The sequence below is a fragment of the Stegodyphus dumicola genome, chromosome 7 (assembly GCF_044657685.1).
Source record: "Stegodyphus dumicola isolate Sdum_Otavi_A_Nest chromosome 7, ASM4465768v1".
In the NCBI taxonomy this organism is placed as follows: domain Eukaryota; kingdom Metazoa; phylum Arthropoda; class Arachnida; order Araneae; family Eresidae; genus Stegodyphus; species Stegodyphus dumicola.
The window spans coordinates 154,769,531-154,785,885 of NC_140774.1; the positions used below are offsets into that span (position 1 = coordinate 154,769,531).

The 16,355-nt window shown below is 31.7% G+C and overlaps 1 protein-coding gene across 3 annotated transcripts in view; it reads right to left on the reverse strand.

The window, feature by feature from the left end:
• Positions 1–16,355, reverse strand: part of LOC118182442 (uncharacterized) — a 118,313-nt gene that overhangs the window by 21,828 nt on the left and 80,130 nt on the right. For all 3 annotated transcript variants that reach the window (XM_035351796.2, XM_035351803.2, XM_035351787.2), the window contains 3 exons: positions 10,084–10,183; positions 1,409–1,457; positions 249–347 (listed from right to left, as the gene is read on the reverse strand). In XM_035351796.2, coding sequence (XP_035207687.1) covers positions 249–347; positions 1,409–1,457; positions 10,084–10,183 — 248 coding nt within the window. The remainder of the gene's footprint in view (positions 1–248; positions 348–1,408; positions 1,458–10,083; positions 10,184–16,355) is intronic.

The following is a 16,355-nucleotide window of genomic DNA, read 5'->3' on the forward strand; positions in this document are numbered from 1 at the left end:
AGTTTTCTACCTATGAGATCACTTACATAAAAAATGCTGCATTTTTATGACAGGCAACTATTACGAAGGCATTCCAATTTAATCTTCATCTTCATCCTTTCATATTTCCAGTTTTATTTATATTTCAAATTTAATTTTAAATTGCTTTGTTCGGATACCTCGGCGATGCAGAGAGTGAAGTTCGGATTAGCAGTATTCTGCTATATAGGCTCAGAGACAAAATAAATAAACTATGAGAATGAACTTACTTCATACGAATTCGGAATTCCATATTTCATTCGGATGAATTTTTTAAGGTGGGCTACGGTCACAGCTGCTGGGCAACGCAGAAATCGCCTTTTTGGCACCTGAGCAGAAAAAAATCGAGAAATTAGTAAACAGTTGGCATCTACAATGTATATATTTCATTAAAAGAAAGAACGAAAAAGAAAAATGAATAGAAATGGTATCTCCATTTATTATATTCTATTATTCTAAGCTTTTTTGGAATTGGAGTTAAATACCAATTTTATTTCAGTATAATATTAGTTTTAATGCTGAAAAAAAAAAAAAAAAAATGAAACATTTCAACGGAAAAAAAAAAAAAAAAAATGTGGAAGAATAAACATGACTAGAGATGAAGAAATTTGGGTTATAATAAATGGTATAACAGAAGCTTAATGGCTGTGTACCCGATATATTTTTACAATTGAGTAGTATACTTTTAATGGATAATTTGATGTTTTTTACATTCCCGATTACGTACAATTAAATTGCGTTGTTGCAAATAAAAACAACTCTTAAATATTAGAACATCTTCTGATAATACGCATTTTTATTTTCTTCTCTGTATTTTCCGTGGACAGTTAGTTCTGTTTTACGCTGACGGTTTGTGACAGTAATTTTTTTATCGTACCTTACTGAAGAAACCTATTTTAGACAAGACTCGGTTAATCCGAAAGCCGGTTAATCGAGATTTCACATTAATTTTGACAATTTTCTGCAATGGTTAATTTCTGGAACTGAAAATTACATCAATTTGTTTCCTTTTTATTTAACTGAAGGGAGAGGCATAGATACGTACTTTAAATTTACAACACAAACTTTTTATTCTTTAATAATTTCTATTTTTTACAGAATAGAAACAGAAAATGTTTATAAATATAAGCAAAGCTGGCTTATCAACCACTTTATGGCATAGTTGTATTCGGTATGATGACTTGATGATGACATTTCTAATCACGGAATTTAAATTAAGTAACGGCATAATTTATGTAATTTCTGTTGACCATCGATATACGGATTGGCCATATTATTTCCCCAAACGATTTTTAACATTAACTGCTACAGAAAATACAGAATAATACAAAGAATAACAAATCAGATCTTCAATAGTAATCCAATTATTTTTAATAAAATTGAAACTTACATTTTCACTAGATTGTTTTGTCGAACTGTCTTGATTTTCATTTTCACTTCTGTTAGGAAAAAAAAATAAAAAAAAAAAAATAAATAAAAATTAAAGCAAATTATGCTGATGAAATATGAAAAAAAAATTTATTCAAACTTGCTTAATTAAAAGTAGTTAATGATTGTAAACTCTACAAAGCAGAAATGGAGTTGAATTTCTCCTGTTACTTTGACTGCACATAAAAATTAAATGATTTCCCCGTACGCTCTGCACATTGCTATAAAATTATTTCCCCACGTATAGTGTGAAAAGGAACCCGTTTCATGAATTTCTTGGCGATGAAATTGATCCCTTTCCCAGTCGGTTTTTGACTTAAGGGAAGAAAAATTAAGTATAAAAGCTTATTTCAGATATGTTGTTCTTGTTGTAACTTATCTCACTTGTCTGCCGGCAACATCAGAACAAGTTCATGAAATTCATCGTGGCAAGGACAAGATGATTGCGCCTGTCGTCGGCGACAGACTTCAGCACCATACAGGTGACAATATGACTTCGCTTAGTTCTGCTCGCAATTTTCATAGAGAGAACCCCGGGGGGACGGGTCCGAGGGTCTCTCACCTCTCTTTCCTTACCATCAACCTCTCGCGAGGACTTTCGGCTCGCCATATATTTAGAGTGCCCCCATGCCGTAAAGACATTATACATTTACAAACATCCATGCCTTCTCCGAAATTTGAACCCGGGCCCTTCGATATCGCAGTAGGCTCCCCTTACCACCTATACCGTCTGGGCGGCTTTTTTTCAGATATTTTAGGAGTAAGTAAAACAATATGAGAAAGTAGTGAATTACGAAAGGCTTTTAAAATATCGAATAGCAATGGAGAATAAAAAGCATAATTTTTAATAAATTTGCCAATGAATACTGTTTATTACTATTATTGCTATTATTATTATTATTGTTATTATTATTATTGCTACTATTATGATTACTGTTGTTTTTGTTATCATTATTTTTTTTATTGTTATCGTTCTTGTCATTATATAGTTCTTCTTCTTCTTCTTATTATTATTATTATTACTACTTTTGTTGTTACTTTATGATTACTGTTGTTGTTTTTGTTATCATTATTTTTTTTATTGTTATCGTTCTTGTCATTATATAGTTCTTCTTCTTCTTCTTATTATTATTATTAGTACTACTTTTGTTGTTACTTTATGATTACTGTTGTTGTTTTTGTTATCATTATTTTTTTTATTGTTATCGTTCTTGTCATTATATAGTTCTTCTTCTTCTTATTATTATTATTATTAGTACTACTTTTGTTGTTACTTTATGATTACTGTTGTTGTTTTTGTTATCATTATTTTTTTTATTGTTATCGTTCTTGTCATTATATAGTTCTTCTTCTTATTATTATTATTATTATTAGTAGTAGTAGTACTACTTTTGTTGTTACTTTATGATTACTCTTGTTGTTTTTGTTATCATTATTTTTTTTATTGTTATCGTTCTTGTCATTATATAGTTCTTCTTCTTATTATTATTAGTACTACTTTTGTTGTTACTTTATGATTACTGTTGTTGCTTTTGTTATCATTATTTTTTTTATTGTTATCGTTCTTGTCATTATATAGTTCTTCTTCTTCTTATTATTATTATTATTAGTACTACTTTTGTTGTTACTTTATGATTACTGTTGTTGTTTTTGTTATCATAATTTTTTTAATGTTATCGTTCTTGTCATTATATAGTTCTTCTTCTTATTATTATTATTATTAGTAGTACTACTTTTGTTGTTACTTTATGATTACTGTTGTTGTTTTTGTTATCATTATTTTTTTATTGTTATCGTTCTTGTCATTATATAGTTCTTCTTATTATTAGTACTACTTTTGTTGTTACTTTATGATTACTGTTGTTGTTTTTGTTATCATTATTTTTTTTATTGTTATCGTTCTAGTCATTATATAGTTCTTCTTCTTCTTCTTATTATTATTATTAGTACTACTTTTGTTGTTACTTTATGATTACTGTTGTTGTTTTTGTTATCATTATTTTTATTATTGTTACTATTCTTATCATTATAGTTGTTCTTCTTATTATTATTGCTGTAATTTTCAGCTGTCTTTCGAAATGTTCAACAGAGTCTCTTGTGAGGTAAAATTTAATTAGTTCAACAAACCAAAATATTTACCTGAAATTACTGAAGTGATCTATCTCTTTAAGAGCTTTCTCTTTTAAGAACAGTCTAATGAACAATATTAAATATAAATAAATTTCAATAGTTAATCAAACTTTACTCTGAAATATTGCTCGCAGACAGGTCGTTAAAATATATTAGTTCAAGAAACGCCGGTTAGGGGACAGCAAACATCGCCTTTCAGTTGCTGTATCTTCCATTATTTTAACATGCATTAGAGAACTGAAAAAGGTAGACTACCAACTTAGCATTATGCGTGATACTAAAGGACTGCCCTGAACATGGCACTGTGTATGCTACTGAAAGATTGAAATAGAGTGACTTTTTACCACGCATTGAAATAAAGCGACTTTTTACAAAAACTTTGTAATTGTTTTCCCCCTTATCAAGGTTTCATGCGATTTTTCCTTCGATGGTCTATCTATCATTATTGTCAACAGACTTAAGGCCTAAAAGACATTAACTCTTTTAACATCGGTGGACAGAGATAATCGTAGCCGTTCAGGGAAGGTAAAGCTGCAGCTGACTCAGCGAAGCCGTCGACTGAATGTCAGTCCGTATTCTCTTCGCTGTGATGGATGGGTTCTTAAACCAGATTGGTATAAAGTTCATCAGTTAGGACATTTACACAAGTTCCTTATACCAGTTTCCGTTACGCATGAAGGTCTAGTTGCTTAGTAACGAAGTTCGGCTTACGCCACTTGTGCCTTGGAAGGTCTTTGCGTAAATGCTCCATAATCTACAAATTTTAAGCCAAAATATTCCTTCAGTACTAATAAGACGTTGAAACTTGGAAAGTTAAATGCTGTTTTCTTCTATTTTATCCTTAGTTTCTGGCAGATACAAGAATTACTTCTACGGATTCTTTAGAATAAAAGGAATTCAAGAAAAATAATATAGAACACAGCATCCCTACTTTCATCAAAGTCAGAAACTGTGCATCAAAAACACAATCTTCCCGTCAAGTACACACTTCACAGATTATGTTGAAAGAAAACTTAGTATTTTTATATTGAAAGGGCTCTCTCATAAACTCTCATTCATTTATTGTGTTTTGAATTTGTCAGCAATAATGGTATTTGCATGTAAATAAAATTTGAAGAACGTATCTACAAGAAACAAGTAGTAACTTAAAAAGTAGCAAACATATAATTATAGGAGACATTTAATTGCACGAATAACGGGTTAAGTTACGTATTATGGCAATACATTCGAAGGCTGTCAGCGCCAGGAAAGATATTTTCATGCAGGGCTTACTATTAACATTAATAAAAGAAAAAAAATCACTTTTGATATCAAAAAATAGAAAATAAAAGACAGATCGATTTCTAAAAATTTATACTGCACAGGTAGTCGTAACATTTCCCACGGATATTTAAGTACATTATTTAATCTTTTTTTAACGATTTTATACTACTTGAATTTTATATCAATAGAAACGCGCTGTAATTTCAAACGTATTAAAAAAACTTGTTACATACAAGGGTGTGAGCTAATCAAAATAATACATAGTGTATGATGTTTATTACGAAAAAAAAAAAAAAAACTGTATGTCATTAGCATTTCCACGAATGTGATCTCCTTGGTCTAAAAACGATCGACTCTAAAGGAGTTACTGATCTTGTGAAGACATGACAAAAATGGTTGGAAAGTTTGCATTTTAGAAATAAACGATGAATACTTTACTTTGAAAAATAGAAAGCTGATTTTCTGGTTAAAAATTGTATTTCTTCATTCTATACTAAGCTCTAAAACGTACATTCCATCAACGATGATTAAATTTATATTTCTTTAGAACTAGAATTCGAAACGTGAGTGAAGTACGATCATATGGCAGACATTATATACCCAAAAAAAATTTATTTATTATTATTATATTAACTAATGCAACATTACCGTGAAATGTCCGACTTGCCGTTATTTAATATTTACTTCTTGAACAAATTTATTAGCAATTAAATTACCTAACTAATCAAGATTTTCAAAAAGCGTTAAATTACTCTTTCATTAAGGAGTGTATTATTTTTAGCAAGGTTTTTCAAAAAGCACCTTAAAAAAATAAAGAATTAAATCGTATTACAAAAGATCTGATTGAAACCATTTACTTGTCAAGTTCCTTTTCAATATATCAGAAAAAAACAGCCTATTTCAAGAAAAACAACAACAAATTTTAAGTGAAATTAAACGTTTTTCACACTTCTCCATTTCCCGTTCGAACAAACCTAACTTTGTTCACCTAATTTGCAGAAGGTCCCCCTGGCTTGGAAAACGAAATTAAAGAAAGTGGCGGAACAAAAAGGGGAAAAAAACCTCTAACCCCCTCTCTTTTGTTCCTTCGCTTAGGAAACAAGAGAAATTTCTATCAATCCATTGCGCGGGAACTACTATAAACAAAACACAGCCAACAAACAATCAACTTCTTAAGCCGGCACCGCAATGGACACGCTTCGCGCAGCAAACACAATCCATCGTTACCATGACAACGCTTGGCGAGAGGCCAAACTAGGATCATTGAAAGAAAAAAAAATTAGCAAAGAAAAAATCTACTAGAAGAGTAAAAAAAGTTCAACTTCCAGTTTTCCGTTTCTTTCTCTGCCCCAACTTTTTTTTTAACTCCTTCCGCTATAGTTTCAAACCATTTTAATTATAATTCCCGGATTTTTCTAATCTGCTATTTGTAGTACTCTTCGTTTTTATATCTTTTCCCATTCTCCTGTTTTTAATTCATTACAAGGAAGATGAGTAAGAAGGGAAAACGCCTAAAAAATTACTTGGAAAAAAAAAGGGGAGGAAAACTATTGGTGATTAAAAAAAAATCTCGCAAAAAATTGGTAACAAATGTTCATTTCATTTCTTTATGAAATCTGAATTTTGGAAAACATAATTAATAATTAATAAATCTTAGGGGTAAAAAGGAAAGAAAGGAAAGCCTGCAGATTTTATATTACGTCCAAAAGGGCTTTTATTTTTTATTTATTTATTTATTTATTTTTTTATTGTTTGATGTGTTATCTTTATTTATTAAATATCACGGTCTTCGCACTTAAAACACATAAAATTGAATTCAACAGCAATATCACAAAATGTTTTAAAACAGAAAAACAGCATATCTTCAGGATTTCCGATACACAGTCTCGTTGGTGATAAAAACGTTTTTTCCGTACAGTGTTGCCATTGCGCGTTTTGAAATCGTTGAGTTTGCTAATCAAAAATTCGTTAAATTTTAACAAAATTTGAAATAGATAATAAAGCTAATTCGAAATTCAAAATTCGGGCTTCCAAGTGCCCATGTTCAGCTGGAAGACTATGTTATTCAAAATCTGATGGCTCTGGGTAGCGTTGTTTTTTCACAATGCCAGAAACATTCATGCAGATTCTTCATTATTTAATTTGTTTAAATATAATACATGGTGATAATATTTGGTGGCAACAGTTTGGAAAACGTGAAGAATTTCTAAAGGAACTTCTAATTAGTGTGCTCAAAAATCATAAAATTCCACATAATTTTATAAAAAAATCAACCCACTGACAGCATTTTTTTTTTTTTTTTTTTTTTTTTTTTTTTTTTTTTTGTCCTTTGTTTGGTTTTGATGAAAGCCACGAGTTCTATTTTCGAAGAAGGAATCCAAACTTTTCCAGCAAGAATATTTGGAGGAATAAATATTTTAGAAGTACATGAACTTCTGTAAATTTCTGATATTTCACCAGATTCCATCTGAATATACTCAATATCATAAATTTAATGGAGGCTCTGATTGAGAACATTTTATCCTAATGGATATTTCGTCACATTTCCCTTAAAATCTGGGAGATCTACTTTGAGATACTTCTATTATACATCTATTTTTGTAGTGTACAGAATAACAGGAAAAATAATAAAAATAGCACATACCGTGTTTACTCGCGTATAGTCTATAGGATTTTGGCTGCCCTGTTCCGAGCACTTAAGCTCACTACAGGTCCACTCTCCCTTTGGGCACGTCGTGGAGGTTCAACCTCCACTAGTACCCTCCAGGAGAGCAGCGCACCACCTGGAGACAGGCCCCAGGCAGCACCGGTCATCAAATGCTCCTACCAGTCGCTTGGGCGAGCCCGTCGCAGCGGGACATTACCCAGCGACCCCGGGGGTTGCCCCCCCCCCGGGTTACTAGAACCACGCTGCGCTAGGACGTGCCAGACTCCGGGGCCGGCCAATAAGTCACCTTTCCCAGAGCCTTCAGAACCACCAAGTTCATAAATTTTATACCCCCGTGGCCGAGACTGCCTAGGTACAGATCCTAACCAGTAGCTTCGCAGAGTTCTCTACGTCGACCCCCGGGGGGGGACTCGCGTATAGTCGCACCTAGACTTTTACAACTGAAAATTGGCAAAAAGAAGTGCGACTCGCGTATAGTCGCACTTCTTTTTGCCAATTTTCAGTTGTAAAAGTCTAGGTGCGACTATTAAGCGAGGTAATCTACTATACAATATTATACACTTTTGACGATGTTTTTCTGCTTCGCTACTGGGGTGCGACTATTACGCAAGTAAGCAGGATACTTTGATTTCATGGTGGAATCTGTAAGCCTTACTTTAAGAAAAATCTGCTTTTATAACGTCCAGAATAGCAGTGTAAAAAGACAGTGCAATTTTGATTTTATGGTGAATCTGGAAATTCTATTTTAAGATACATCTGCTCCTCTAATGTCCAGGCACGGAGCAAAAAAGACAACACAAACTTTGATTTCATGATGTGAAAACTGTACTTACCTCTGCTCCTTTATTGTCCAGAAGTGTAACAAAAGGACAATACAAATTTTGTTTTCCTGGTGGAATCTAGAAGCTCTACTTTTAAGATATCTCTAGTCATCTAGTGCCCAGAATTGCAACAAAGCCAATAAATCGCAAAGCACCAGCATCGCACAAAAAAACAAAACAGCAATAAAAAAGGCAGTACAAACTTTGATTTTATGGTGGAATTTGAAAAACTATATAAAAATCTTTTCTTGGTTTGCTCCTGCGAATGTTGACAAAGGCTGTTGTGAATGTCGACAAGGTACTGAAAAGGTCTTTGATCCAGCTGCACTTCTCAGCTGCTTCAAAGAAATGCTTGTCAGGATGAACAATATGCTGTGATGAATGACCTACGAACATAAACTCCCGGGTCTCGTTCAATTTTGAAGCCATTTTTTTTTCCCCCAGAAAAGCATGTAATGAAGGTGAGCACGTCTCTGAAATCTCCCAGTACACATTCCCCCTTCTGCAGACTGAAATTCAGTGTGATAGCTATAAAACTGTACCCGCTCCAATGTTAGTTTCATAACAGAAGTTCTGTTCAAAATTTTATTTTTAATTTGCCTCCTGAAGCGAAGACTGACATCAACAAAAACAAGCTCTGGAGATTTTTCTTGATTCTCAGACATAATGAATAAATAAATAAATAAATAAATAAAATTAAATAAAAAAAAAATCTGAAATGTTTCAGATTTTAAATTACGTCCAAAGGAGCGTTTTTTAACATTTTGTGTGTTACCTTTCTTTATTAAATATCATGTTCCTCGCACTTAAACCATAAGATCCAGTGCAACTGTAATATCCCAAAATAGTTTTAAAACGAGCATATCTTTAGAATTTCCGATACAGAGACTCACGCGCTGGAGATAAAAATGTTTTTTCTGCACAACGTTGCCATTGCTCGCTTTGAAATCCTTGAGTTTGTTAATCAAAAATTCGTCAAAGTTTTAAAAAATAGGAAATCGATCATAAAACAAATTTCAAATTTCAAATTTGGTCTTCCACATGCTCATATTCGTTGGAGGATTATGTTATTCAAAATTCGATGACTCTATGTACCGTTGTTTTATCACAATACGAGAAATATACATACATTTATGCAGATTTTTCATTATTTAATTTCTTCAAATATAATGCAGGACTCTAACATTTTGTGGCAACAGTTTGAAAAGTGAACCGACATTTATGAGTCCGACGCAAAATGCCAAAACGAAACTAATAGTCCTTCGGGATTCAAATCCCTTTGGACTAAAAATTAAAAAAATACGGAAATTATTCCGTTTTAATCTTTATCCCTATTGAAGCATGATGAGGATATAAAATACAAGCAAGAATTACGAACGGAAAATTGGCCACACTCTTGTTTAACAGGAAGATATTTCAGCTCTTAAAGCGTCAGTTTAAAGATTAGGTAATTTCACAAATTTCCTAATCTTTAAAATTAGGTACAAAGGCAGATGTAGACCGGCACAGATTTTAAATGAAACTATCGATTACGAGGGCGCTCAGACATATAGGTCCCTTTTCATCAAAAGCCACCTCCACCGTTCTCCTAAAAAAGGACTTATATCTGAGTTAAAAATCAGAAGAGTCTTATTCAAAATTTCCGCCAATCTAAGACTATTGCTTTTTTTCCCCATAATTTTAAATTTTACGTTAACGTGGTTCTTTACAGTTAAATATAACTAAGAATGCAAAAGGAAGGTAAAAGGGACTTACCCATATTCCACAGAAAGACTGAAGATCTCGTCTGACGCGTATATGAATTTTTCATCCAGACACTCTCCTCTGTCTTCGGCATCACGTGACTCTTTCAGAGCTGTAAAAAAAATGAAAAATTCCAAAATTCGTAACATTTTTAATTGTACTAACCGTATATTTAATCATATCATTATTTATTCGTCTAAGCAAATATTAATCTAATTATTCTATTATTATTCAATTTATTAATTAAATAACCGTTAGCCTCACTAACTTACAATTAATTACATAGTCTTGCAGAGACATTAGGATTTTTTGGAAGCAGGCAAGATGAAAAATTAGCAACGTTTTCACCGGGAAACGAACCGCGGACCTCTGGAATACGGGCGCAGCGTGCAGACCACTACACCCCGAAGGCATGCCAAGAAAGCGGGAGAAATACCTTATAGCCTAAAGGTATAATTATTAGTCCAGTCGTTTAATTAAAGTCTGAATTTAAAACAAATTATTTCCGCTCAAATTCGAAGGGTTCATTTGGGAGCTCGGATCTTTATTCTGGATTAGTGGTTCCTAAACTGTAGTAATGACCAAGTGGATAAATCCGTCGAACACTGGTAGTTCGATGCGGCTTTGAACCCCGACAAACGAGCTAGCAACATGGGTGTTTTAGAGGTTTTTCTCCACGTGTAACGCAAATACGAGCCAGTTCCCTTAGAAAGTCCTCCATGAAGGCATCTGAGAATCAATCCAATCGCACTGCGTTCGCTAAGCGTTTTGAAATTTCGCTTTATTGTACAATTTAATACATTTTCTTATAAAGTACTGATTATTTTATGCATTTATTAATAATTATTAATTCTGCAAACATTTACTATTATTATTCCATTATTTTCTACCATTTTCCTTTCCCTCTGAAAAATATATACATGTGGATCATGATAAACTGCAACTAAGTTCAAACAGGTCGCGATAAAAAAAGTTTGAAAACCATTGTTCTTCAGGATAAAATTACAGTGAATGCAACATAACTAATTAATTCATTTATTACTGTAATCTTACCGTGTTAGTACCATTGATAATGACAGTGGTTATTATCATATTTATTTAATGTTGAATACACTCCCTACTTTTGAAATTCTCAATAACTTTGCAGGAATTATTTTAATTTCCTAATAGTTATTTTCAAATTTTCTAGCTTTCCTTTATTCTCTTGTTTCCCAGCAGTTGCTAAGTAAGACTGGTACAGAGAAAAAAATAATATAATTACTCTATTACAAGTGTATTTTCACTAACTACAGTATTGTTAACGCAATATATCTCAACGACTCTACGATTGTTCATAAACTTTGATTTAGTTCATTCATGGTGATTATCGCTGTAGTCAACGGTTTGCCATCGATTTTTAAACAACTTACTGAATAGTTACTCAGTTTAAAATTTGTGCTCACACTATTTTTGAATGAAAACACAATGTAGTGAAGCGATGTTTTCAAAATCCAATTTAGATTTTTTTAAATTACTGTTTAAACGATCCCCGCTTTCCATGTCTTCGTTTAATAAACAAACTAAAAATCTCAGAATTTTATTGTTTGCAACATCGGATACAGCGAAAAAAAAATCCTTTAAATGAAACTTGTATGAAATTTTAAACTTAATTTCTAACGTTTTAGCGAGTTTTCGAAAATTGCTCGATTCTTTCGACTATTTGACGTGTATTATTTTAAAATTTCAACATTTAAAAATGTATCGGATAACTACAAAACAAACACTTTTAAAATATGCAATATGTCTTCGTTTAAAATACGAAAATTAAAAAAAAAAAGAATAATTGGGTGATGTTTTACACACACACACACACAAAAAAAAAAAAAAAAAAAAAAAGTCTGAAGCAGAAAGGGGAAAAATCGGTTCTTCCGGCCCTCAGTTGGAAATCAAGGTTAAGCATGCTACTACGTCACAATATTTTTATTGCTTTTCTACAGATTTCTTTGCATTTACAGTTTTATATTATAAATATTAAAGCCTGGGCGCACAAATAACGAAATTTATTACTAAAATTTCACTGTCAAAGGTAAAAGTCGTTATAAATTTATCTTGCTTCTGTTATTCATAGTGTAAAACTGTAGATGAATTCTGTACGCAGAATCATTTAATCTTTTGTTCCCTTGAAACTATATGAGAAATTAATTCCTTCTTAAGTTCGTTAATTATTTCATGAGTTTTTTTTTTTTTTTTTTTAAAAAAAAAAAGCTTATTTTTCAAAAAATATTCCTTTTACCTTACTTTATTCACGATTAAAAATATTACTATGAATGTGAATAGTGAGTCTTGAGGCTGGAACGTAGTTTATAACGAGTCTAATTCATCATATTATTATTACAGTCATTACCTAGTTCATTTGCCTCTACAACATAATTATAGTCATTAGCTTCATATTCTCTACTTCAAACGCATCTGTCATAACACTGTTATAGTTAATAAGCGTATTTCATTCGTATAAATTCATCAAACTGATTATCAAAAATAACTAGATTGCTATACATGGGTAATATAATAATAATTCTTAAGTATCAACGGGGGACATTTGTGCATTGCTCGACGATAATTTGTAATGCGCTTCAAAATAAACGCTGAATGATTAATAACTACTGAATAACATGGCTAAATTAACAAACAACAACAAAAAAAAAAAAAAAAAAAAATCCCAGAACATTTTCCTCCTATCACTTTTGTTTTCCTCATTAGATGGCGTTACAACCACTACTTCCTTTTTAATTCTTTGCACGAAGTAAAGGAAGTACTGTAATCGTTAAAAATTTCAGTTTTCATATTTCAACGGAAATATCCATTTTGACAGCTCCCGAATTCATTTGGACGATTTTTGTATCTGTGCGTGACGTCTGTACGTGAGAACACAATAAAGGACTCCTTTTTCCAAAACGCATTGCAAAATGGATTTAAAGTGGATTCATAAGGAATTTTTATGTGATGTCTGTACCTACATACGTATGTATGTATGTATCTCGCATAATTCAGAAACTATTAGCCGTAGAACGTTGAAATTTTGTATATCGGGCTGCTGTAGCACCTAGTTGTGCACCTCCCTTTTTTATTGCAATGGACAGAACCAAATGTATATAAACCCACCCCTTACCCAGCTTAAAAGTTCTTACCACGCCTTTATTTTCGCAATCGAAGACCGTAGTCATATATTTCAAATTGCAGAAGTTTTTTAAACGACAAGAATATTCATGCTTGGGTGATGCCAAATTTAAAAAATAATAACTTTAATAAAATAACCAAACCTAACTTTTAATGCAGTCTCTCGGTTCATATCTTTGGGAATGTTTTATACTCACTATGAAAAAATTAAATTATAAGAAGTTTGACTCTATACAAAAATTGACCGGGATATTTAATTTCAAAATTTTCAATTTTTGATGTCATTTTCAACTTGCCGTAAGGACTCAGTTAATTAAGTTAAAATAATTCGAGGAAATAAGTTAAAATGAAGCGCAGCAAAAAAGTTTGTATAATTCAATAGGCTGTACAAAAAAGTCATGTGATATCCAAATCAGAATTTTTATTATTAGCACTACTCACATTTTGTTCGCATCAGTTTTCAGATTGTTGCTGCCAAATATTATCGCCATGTGTTATTTGAAAAAAGAAATTAAATAATGAAGCATTTCTATGTATATAGGTATATTCCTCGCAATGTGAAAAAACGACGTCACATAGAACCACAGAATTTTTAATATAGTCCTTCACCGGATCAATGGCACCTCGAAGCTAGAATTTTGAATTCTAAATTTGCTTTTGATTTATGTCATATTTTGTATGAATTTCTGTTTCACAAGCCCAGCGATTTGAAAGTGAGAAGTGGCGGCACTATTCGAAATATGAATAAATATACAGTATTTAACAACTGAAGTCGGTTATAACAAGCATGAGATGACTGGAAAACGTTTCCATGATAACCATTATTCGCTGTTATCCATAATGAGTTAAATATATAAGAGAATTTGCAAGTGTTAAAATATAACTTTTTACCCACTGTAGTTGGGATTTTCTCCTAATCGTTATCCTTATAAACCGAATTCAACTACAATATAAAGTAAAACTCCTTAAACTTTCTTTGTTTCACGCTTAATTATTTATACAATATGCAAGTAAATCTTTCACGAAATCATTCAAAATTTTTTATTCCATTATGTGTAGGCCATTAATTTTATTCCATAGATAAATGGCTAATTTTGCGAGGATGTCGCGGGATTATGCAGTGATAATTCGAGAAAACGTCGCTGTCTTAATATTTACACTAACAATATCGCGATTAAGGATTTACAAGAATGTTTCCAGGGAGAGCCTATAGAAATAAAATAACAGCAAAATTTACTAATTCGCAATTAAATAAACATATATTTCTAATTTAAATTTATTTTTATAAATCACTAAAATTCTGGGAACGTATTCATCTCCATTATTTTATATTAAGATTCTCATTAAATGAACGATTTTTTATGCTTTAAGTTGTACACATTAAGTTTCAAAAAAGGGAGTAAGTTTGTTACAGTAAGTTTCAAAAAAAGGGAGGCATTCAGCATCAAAATTGTTGGCACGAACAAGCAATAGAAGGCGACTTTATGTAACTTCGGGAAACTTACAGGTGAAAAAACTATAGCAAAAAACATCGCCGATAGAAATGCCGCTGAGAAAACAATGCAAGGGCCAAACGGCATCCTAGAAAACATCGTGGGACAAAATAAAGCGTGGGAAAAAACACCGTGGTATAAAAATATGATGGTCGAAAATAAAGTTTTTTTGAATACAAAAGTTTTAAGTGAATTTTTGCGCAATGATTTGTGAGCATAAGAAGAAGCAAAATTTTTACTTTCACATTTCGTATTTTTGTATTAAATAACAATTTTAAATTGAAAAAGCAAGAAGAAATTTAAGCATCCAAAATCTGGAAATTAATAAAAACACTACGTGTAGCTGTTAATATAGCGCATAAAAATATACAATTTAAATATAAAATTTAAATAATATATAATTAAATAAATAATATAAAATAATATAAAATTTAAAGTGCTATTGCTAATCATTGTAAAGACATTATTTAATTAACACTTTTTACAAAGATAATGGATTTTTCATTAGAATATAAAAACGATTCTATTTTTCAGAAAAATGTAGTATAAAAAAATCATGCTATAATTTCTTAAAAACATAGAATAAAGAAGATACTATTAAATACGAAGATAGTCATGTACACGAGTTTACTATTAGCATTAATTTTTACTAATTTACAGATTTTGAATGCTTTTTTGCTTTTTCAGCAAAAATTTATTAGTTAAAAAAAAAAAAAAAGTATTTCATGATGCAGTTATTATACGAAACGTTATTTTTTATGTAAACTCTTTCTTGCAGTTCTGCGGTTTCTTTTACTTTTCATAATTCTTCACTTGAAGGAAAAGCTTTTTACATTACAGTATTAAAAAACTAATATTTTTAATAAGAATTTCTTTAAGAAATTTTTCTTCCGCCATTTTTTTCCCTTCTCAATATTTTCTCACTTTTCCTATTTTCATATCAAAATAAAACCCATCATTCTGAATTAAGCACCTAGTAAGAGCAGACGATTTTTATCCTTATTTTCTTTTCACTACAACCACATTAAAAAAAAAAAAAAAAAAAAATCGTTGAACAGGTTTATCGGATTGTACTCAGCTCTACTCGACTAGCTTCACAAAAGAAAAATACAACCTGCGAACAATGGAATTCTGGATGTTCACGGATAGGCGGCAGGGAAAAGCAGGGATCAATATCAAAGGGGGAGGGTGACATTTTACGAGATATAATGGCTTCCGGACTCAGTACTAAGTAAATAAAAAAAAGATGACAGCGATGAAAAGGGTCCTAAAGTCAGCGGGGGAATTCGAAGGGTAAGAGCACTGTTAAAACCGCGAGAAACGGTCGCCTAGCAACCACGCGGTTGAAGGATATTCGATATCGGCCGAATTCGCAGTTATTTAGGTTATAGGGACGAGGTTATAGACGGTGATGATATAAAGTAGACCCAAAGGGGAAAGTGAATCAATGTGTCGCTTCCGTTTTACTTCTTTTTTCGCTTTCTGCTTCGATTTTAATTTTGCAGCAATTGATCTGTTCATAAAACAGCTTTACCTCTGAAATCTTACGTGCTTATGTTAAGAACTTTGTATAAAAAAAATTGTAAATACAATTTCAGCTCCAGGCATTCGAATTTTTGGGAGGTTTTGGTTCAC